This window comes from Amphiura filiformis, unplaced genomic scaffold (genome assembly GCF_039555335.1).
Source record: "Amphiura filiformis unplaced genomic scaffold, Afil_fr2py scaffold_387, whole genome shotgun sequence".
Taxonomy (NCBI): domain Eukaryota; kingdom Metazoa; phylum Echinodermata; class Ophiuroidea; order Amphilepidida; family Amphiuridae; genus Amphiura; species Amphiura filiformis.
The window spans coordinates 8,093-16,135 of NW_027305851.1; the positions used below are offsets into that span (position 1 = coordinate 8,093).

The window sequence follows — 8,043 nt, forward strand, 5'->3', positions numbered from 1 at the left end:
ACGTGTACGATGCCACGCATGTGACCGCCTGGGACACAAGGAACGTTATTGTCAAAATAAGGTTTGAAAAGTAGGCCACGATAAGTGTGCCGACAAGATAATTTCTGATAATGACACACAAAATGTTACGAATGGTTATGATGATAATATCAATGCCAATGTAAATTCTCTTCACCTTTCAAATGAAAACGATGAAGATAATGTTAATGTGAACTATGTTTCAGGTAATAGTAACATGAATATTCCTAACAATAATGTGAAAAATACAAATATGTCTAAGAAAAAGGGTATGTGTATTGCTCATCTTAACATATCCACCCTTCCAGGACACTTTGATGAGTTTCAGTCAATTATGTATGGTAACTCATATGATATTATGGGACTTGCTGAAACAAGGTTGGATTATTATATCCCCGATCATGATGTAGGTATCCCTAATTATACCCTTTATCGTAATGATCGCTACCGTGGTGGCGGTGGTGTTGCGGCATTTGTTAAGCAGACTCCAAATTTCACACACATAATTCGTAATGATCTTATGCCAAAGGAGCTCGAAATTATAGTGTTAGAAATAAAACAAACTAGCACTAAACCGTTTCTTGTCATTGTGTGGTACAGGCCTCCAGATACCAAAATGGAGTTATTTGATCATATTGAAAGAGTAATTCAAAGTTGTGAACTTGAAGGTAAAGAAATTGTAATGATTGGTGATATGAATTGCGATGTAATTGCCCCAATCCCAAGTTGTTACACCAACAGATTACGTAACGTCGAAACTAGCTATCATCTCCATCAAGTAATTACAGAGCCCACTCGTGTTACTGAAAAGTCATCTACTTTAATTGATCACATCTATGTACCTGATGTAAACAAGGTTAATGATAGTGGAGTAATCCACACTGGTATTAGTGATCACTCATTGGTGTTTGTAAATATAGGGAAGAACACTAAGGTTAGTAACATTTGATTTGATTTGATTTGATGTTGACTGGGCACCAGTAATACATTGTAATGATATTAATGTTGCTGTTGATAATTTCCAATCAATTTTTGCAAATGTTTGTAACCATCATGCACCTATTACAAAGAAACGTGTAAGAGACAAGAAAGCACCATGGCTCACCGATGATATCATTAAGCTAATGCGTGAGCGCGATTGTCTGAAAAAGAAAGCTATTAAGACTGGACTAAGTAAAGATTGGTCTGACTTCAGATCAATGAAAAATAGGGTTAACTATGAAATCAAGCATAGTAAAAAATCATATGTTGCTAATAGTATTCAAACAAATAGTAACAACACTAAGCAAGTGTGGAATACAATTAGACAGATTATTCCTGGTAAAAGTAAGGGTACCAGTATTACTTGTATTAAAGGAGTAAATGGTAATGAAACAGAACCAAAAGATATTGCAAATATTATGAATACATTCTTTGCCAATATAGGTCCTGATCTTGCTGCTAAGATTCCAAACGCCTGTGCAGATGGGCAACTGGTCAATGAAAGGATGCCCCACTCACGTGAGAGTTTTATGTTCCAGCCTGTTAGTCATCAATATGTCCTCAGCAAGTTACGATCGTTGCCGGAGGGAAAAGCTACAGGCACAGATGATCTTCCTTCTAAACTCATCAAAATGGCGGCTGCATCAATCGTTGAACCCATTGCCTATTTGATCAATTTATCTTTGGAAAGCGGGATTTTTCCTGATGCCTGGAAAAATGCCCGGATTTGTCCTATTTACAAAGGTGGTGACGCTACGGATCCAGGTAATTACAGACCCATCTCCATTTTGCCTGTAATTTCCAAGGTTATTGAGAGAGCGGTGTTTGATCAAATATACCCTTTCCTTAATACTAATGGTATGATTTATGATAAGCAGTCTGGTTTTAGACCCCAGCACTCCACTCTATCTGCCTTAATTAATATTACTGAGGACTGGTATGAAGCCATTGACAAAGGTAAATATGTTAGCCTTGTCATGATTGATTTAAAAAGGCTTTCGATACGGTTAATCATGGAATATTACTCCAGAAGTTGAAAGCTTTTAATGTTCACGAGACAAGCATAAATTGGTTTAATAGTTATCTGACTGGAAGAAGTCATAACACTCTAATTAATGGTAATATGTCTGAGCCAGCAAATAGTGTTTGTGGCATACCTCAAGGTTCCATTTGGGACCAATGTTGTTCATTATGTATATCAATGATCTACCTCTTTGTACTTCACATGTTAATGTTAGTATGTACGCTGACGACACTGCATTGTATGCTGTTAGTAACAATATTGATGACTTAGTTGACATTATTAATAAAGACTTAGTAAATGTCAGTGATTGGCTTGCATGTAATAAATTAAGTTTGAATGTGTCGAAAACAGAATTCATGTTAATGGGGTCAAGACAACGTCTTGCTGTAGTCAAAGACCACGACATCAATGTCAACATAAATGGTGTTAAACTTCGTCAGGTACACAACTGTAAACATCTTGGTGTCATTGTAGATGATAGTATGACCTGGCATGATCAGGTAAACAACATCAGGAAGAAAGTTCTTTCAGGTCTATACATGCTCAGAAAATGTAAGAATGTATTACCATCAGAAACAATGTCTCTCATTTTTAAAAGTGTTATTGCACCTCACATAGACTACTGTGATGTAATATGGTCTACTTGTAATGTTAATGATATGGATATTGTTCAAAAACTCCAGAACAGAGCTGCCAAAATTATCACTGGCGCTAAATGGTCTGATTCCGGTTCAAACGCACTGTCAGTTCTAGGTTGGGATTGTATTAAGCAAAGGTGTGATTATCATGATGTTATTACAATGTTCAAAATTATGAATAACGACACGGCACCCTATCTAAGTGATCGTTTTAATCTGAGAAATAATGAGAGATATAACCTTCGTGGCTATCGGGCGCTAAGCATTCCTAAACCTAACACAAATTTTAAGAAGAGAAGTCTAAGTTACCGGGGTGCTGTGTCTTGGAATGCGCTAGATGACCATCTAAAAGCTGCCCGTAATGTTAAACATTTTAAATACTGCTTTAACCATGTTGATAGTATTATATGAATGTTTTTATTTATGTGTCATAGAAATTCAATCTTGACTTCTTGCTCCTGTACAATATGATGTTCCTTAAATGTGTATTAATTTAGTGCAATTTGTAAAATCGCCTTAATTCTGAATTTGATGTAGACTTTTGTCAATGTGGTTTAATTTTCCTATATTGCTGGTGCTCTCTTTTAATTAATATTTTTGTACATTATAATATAGCTTATAACCTATTTTATATTTTAAAAACCGTGTCATTGTGTTATGGATGCATGCTTGTGGATTTAGGATGAAGGTGCGCTATGGGAGTAAGATGTGGGTGCAAGGGGTGTGTGGTTATGTGGGTGTGTGGTATTTATGGGTGTGCTGGAGTTGGGGTGTACTTGGGGTGTGTATAGGCGTTTGTAGCGCGAGTGTGAACTTGGTGAATGTGTAAGTGGTATTCAGATATATATGTTGCAATATAAGGTCTACAACTTTTATTTTATTCTGGTGATTATATTTATCTTCTTGCCTATTTTCTTAGATTTTGATGTCATACTGAAATGAGTTTTACTGGGTTTTAAAATTTTTTTTAAATATTATATGTTCTTATGCTTTAATGTGTATATGCCACGGACATGTGGAAGAACAATGACTTTTATATTGAACATGTTTTACCGTGAATAAATAAAGATATTATTATTATTATTATTATTATGTTCAGGCAGTACATTCCACTCTTGAATTGTTCTTGGGAAGTACGAGTCTCTGTAGCAGTTTTTCTTTGCTCTTGGTCTGAGATATGCTAGGCTGTTGTTATGACGAGTGGGGCGGACGACTGGTGTGAGAAACGTTTGCGCCGGTATGGCAACCTAAATTTCTTGTGTGGGATAAGCATAATTTGTGTGCAATCTGCACCTTAAAAAATCATTATACATGAAATTGATTATTTGACGAAATGTGACCAAAATTTGGCCCCAAACTGTCCAAAATGGCCAACATGTCTTGAGTAGGGTGATAAAAACAACAGCGAGGTAACAATCATCGATTTTATAAGAAATCAATGGTGGGCCTAACCTCCCCCCCCCCCCCAGTGGTCGTTTTTGATGGTTTTTCACTCAAATTAGCACAAAGGCCAGGATGGGTATACGATTCTAAGTGTTTAGGAGTTAACACAAGCGTTTTGGTATGTTAGATTAAAAAAAAAACCCTTTCGTGATACAACGAGGGTTAAAGGACGAGGGTTAACTCCGCCCTTATTTTCGATGTTCAGGCATATGAACGGGAAATTTGGTGGTACAAATATGTTGTCACTATTGTGTGCAAAGGATTCGTGGCTCAACGATTAGCTCAAGTCATCTGGGTGTAAACACAAGCGTTAGCTTTTAGCATGTTGGATGAAAAACCTTCTGGCATGTAGGACGAAGGTTAAAGCCTGTCTTGGCACTCAGAGCTCTTTGCTCAGAACACTTGTCACTCGCTGCCTATTATTATGCAAGGCTCACCCAGTCATTTAATTAGACAATAGGCACCGATCTGATTCGGTTTTGAAATGAGCGAAATTGTAAGCTACACCTTTCAAATTTAAAATAAATTTTCTCAGTCAAATCAATAGCAATAATTTTCATTTTTCAGTAAATATCAGAAGAAAACCATAATGCTTGATATTATATATTTTTTGAAATCGTGGTGTTAAACTTGGTGTAAAATTTAGTCGTCTAGTGTAAGATTTTCGAGTTTGAAAAGCCTGAACTTCGCCCATGAGCCTTTTTGGGTCAACGTTTTTGCTTTTCAAAGTAATATAATTCACTAATGAAAGATATTTCCCAACTTTCTAAAGCACATCATACTGGGCTGTTATCATTAGTTTTGTCAGAATTTCGGTTTTGGTTGCACCACTTTTCAATAAATTATTCCGACTGCGACTGTGAATATACCGATGGATGGATGATTTTGCAAGCCACAATAGAAATATCGATTATTTCTGCTGGTTGTATTAGAAATGAAGAACTGACTGAGTTGGACATTTTGGCAGTCACAAGTGAAAATGATAAAATCAAACGGATATTCTGACAAAACTAGACTCTCACGATCTGCCTTACAGAGGTGGGAAATATCTTTCTTTACCAAACTATATTAGTTTGAAACGCTAAATATGTAGTTAACACCCCCAAAAAAACTCATGGGCGTAGTTGAGGTTTGTAAATATTAATATTAATTTCATGCCTAATTTTAACACCAGGTTTTTTTTTTAAAGGTATCTAGGCACCATGTTTTTGTCTGATATTACTGAAAAAATATTGAGAAAATTAATTTCAAAGCAAAAAAGGTGTATCTCTGAATTGTGTTGATTTCAACACGTATCGATCGACTTTAATGCATAACAACAGAGGATGGTCAGTAGTGTTCTGAGCGTTGGGCGCTGGCTTGGGCCTTATTATTGATCGAGATTGGTCAAGTTGGGGTCAACTGTGTTTTCGCACGGAACAGCAGTGAATAAACACTGAAAAGCATCCGTAAATGGTTAGATATCAAAAATTACGATGTTTTGGTCATAAATGCACCTTTAAAAGTAAATATAAGTTTATATAATGTTAGCATCTTACGCCTAATTTCATCGATTTCATTTTGTCAGCAAGTTTTAACTATACTTGTAGTATATAAGTCGACACGGTTGTTTGATGGGATCATTTCTTAGATTTTCAAACAAAACTTCATGTACAACCAAATTTTAGGTTTAAACAGCTATGTCTATCTATGACAAAATTGGTGGCGCTATTTAGTTACTGGAAATTACTCTTTCAAGCTTTTAATACAAGTAATTATTCCTTTTATTGTTTGATAAAATTTCTTTATAAAATTTCCTTGTTGCTTGTTTCACCTATTCCAGCTGGTTTAATGGCAGTATTAATCACCTACCCCTTGCAAATAAAGAAATATGATTTAGGATAAATAGCGCCAACTATATCCGCAAATAGATTCATCAGGATTGTCCATTGAAAATTATTTACATTGTTCTAAAACAAATCCAGTATAAAATAGGTGATGTTGACATACCTCAATGACGTTTCGTGCTGTATCACAGCACTTTCTCAAATTGAATGACCAGCTTTGACCTTAGACGTCTGTTGCTTCCTGTTGGTAGATGACGTAGGTGGCGCTATTAGTAGCTGATCATAAATGTGCGGAAGGAAGTAGTTTCCACAATCCCTGTTGAGAGTTTCCACAATCCCCGTTACATTGTCGATTATTGTGGTTCCATCATATACGAGACCTGAAAAGAACTGGCTCATATTTTAGGTCAGACCCAACACCATGTAGTCAATTCAAAAGACCTAGCGGAGGGTCTAGCGGAGCTTCTAATTGATGAAGGAGAAGAGTTTATGTCTCACGATGTAGTATCACTCTTCACTAACACCCCGGTCAGCGATTCTTTAAAGATCATTAGGAAGCGACTGGAAGATGACAACACGTTGAATGAAAGGACTAAGCTTTCCATAGACGACATCATGGAAGTTCTTGAGTTTGCACTCACCACCACTTATTTTTCCTTCCGGGGTCAAATATATCAACAACGTTTTGGCACAGCTATGGGTTCGCCGGTCAGCCCGATTGTAGCGAACTTGTACATGGAGTGGCTTGAACAAGAAGCGCTCGTCACAGCCCCCTTGACATAAAACCGAGGCTATGGAAACGTTATGTTAATGACGTGTTGGAAATTGTTAACAAAGGATCCGCAGAACACCTCACAGAGCATCTAAATCAAATAGACAAAACCGGCAATATTAAGTTCACCTACGGAAGAAAACAAGCAAATTCCTTTCTTGAATACACTACAGAGGATGATTTAAGGAAGCCCCATCATGCACTGTAAAAGTGTTATCACTAGAGTTTCAACTGCCACTTTACTTTTCAAATCCCATTGAACTCTGTGCAAAAGATGTTGTTTTAGAATTGCCCGTGTGTCATTATTACTTGGTCGATTTCAGATCTAAAGTGATGTATGCATGAAGGATAATTCACACCTTCTGTAGATAACATAAAATGTGAAATCGACCAACTTTTTGAAGGTGGTTTTACTGTAAATATATCTGTCCAAATTCAAATTTAACCATGCATGTGTGTATGCAGTGGGCGGGCAGTGGTGTCATGTTCACTCACACAGCTGTGCTAACCGCAAGACTTGCTGGGAAGTGCTTAAATCATCCTCTGAATACACTAATAGTCATGAAACCCAGCGGTTCAATCAAGCTCTTAGTTTACAGAAAAGCGACACATACAGATCAATATCTGCATTTTCAATCGCACCACCCCCTACAACACAAACTCAGTGTAATCCGGACACTTATGGACAGGAAATATAAAGTTGTTTATACCGAGAAGAAAGATAGAGAGTTGGAGGAAACGAGAATTAAGGAAGCGCTTTCACGCTGTTAGTGTTGATACCCGGAGTGAGCATTTAAATCTGTTCAAAAACGGTGCAAGCCAGTAGTTAAAGATCAGTCGCAAACAAAAGCCGCGGCTTTGTGTGTCTCCCGTACAAACAGGGTCTCTCGGAAAAGACAAAGAGAATCTTTAGGAAGCACGGTTACCAAGCAAATTTCAAGCCACAAAAAACTCTCACCCCAAAGATAAACGGACGTCAAAACTACAGCTGATTGTGTTTATGAAATCCCATGCTTAGGTTGCCCAAAATCTTACATCGGTGAAACTTCAAGACTCTTTGGTACGAGAATGAAGAGCCGAAATCTGAATCAGACGCAGCTTCGGAAAAACCCTACACCAGGGCACAAAGAAAAACATCTGTTGAAAGCGCCCCTAGAAAATCCGCTCTTACGGACCATGCCGCTGAAGACAATCACGTGATCGGTTGGGACGAAGCCAAGATAAAAGACATTGAAACCAACAGAAAAAGAAGACATTTTAAGGAATCAATTTGGATACGAAAGCGGGGGCAGGCTAACACTCTCAACAGGGATTGTGGAAACTACTTCCTTCCGCACATCT

At 37.3% G+C, this 8,043-nt stretch overlaps 1 protein-coding gene across 1 annotated transcript; it reads left to right on the top strand.

The window, feature by feature from the left end:
- The first annotated feature begins 271 nt into the window (after nucleotides 1-271).
- On the top strand, nucleotides 272-7,774 carry LOC140145550 (uncharacterized). Its single transcript, XM_072167256.1, has 4 exons — nucleotides 272-952; nucleotides 1,089-1,764; nucleotides 2,375-2,523; nucleotides 7,721-7,774. Exons 1-4 carry the CDS (start codon nucleotides 272-274, stop codon nucleotides 7,772-7,774), a joined length of 1,560 nt encoding a protein of 519 aa, XP_072023357.1.
- Nucleotides 7,775-8,043: the final 269 nt, after the last annotated feature.

What these genes read in the sequence shown, in the direction of transcription:
- LOC140145550 (XM_072167256.1), top strand. Translation starts at nt 272, where the DNA reads ATGTCTAAGAAAAAGGGTATGTGTATTGCTCATCTTAACATATCCACC. An exon ending in ATATAGGGAAGAACACTAAG is followed by an intron (nt 953 to 1,088) that starts GTTAGTAACATT and finishes CCTATTACAAAG; the next exon opens with AAACGTGTAAGAGACAAGAA. An exon ending in TGGTGACGCTACGGATCCAG is followed by an intron (nt 1,765 to 2,374) that starts GTAATTACAGAC and finishes TGTCGAAAACAG; the next exon opens with AATTCATGTTAATGGGGTCA.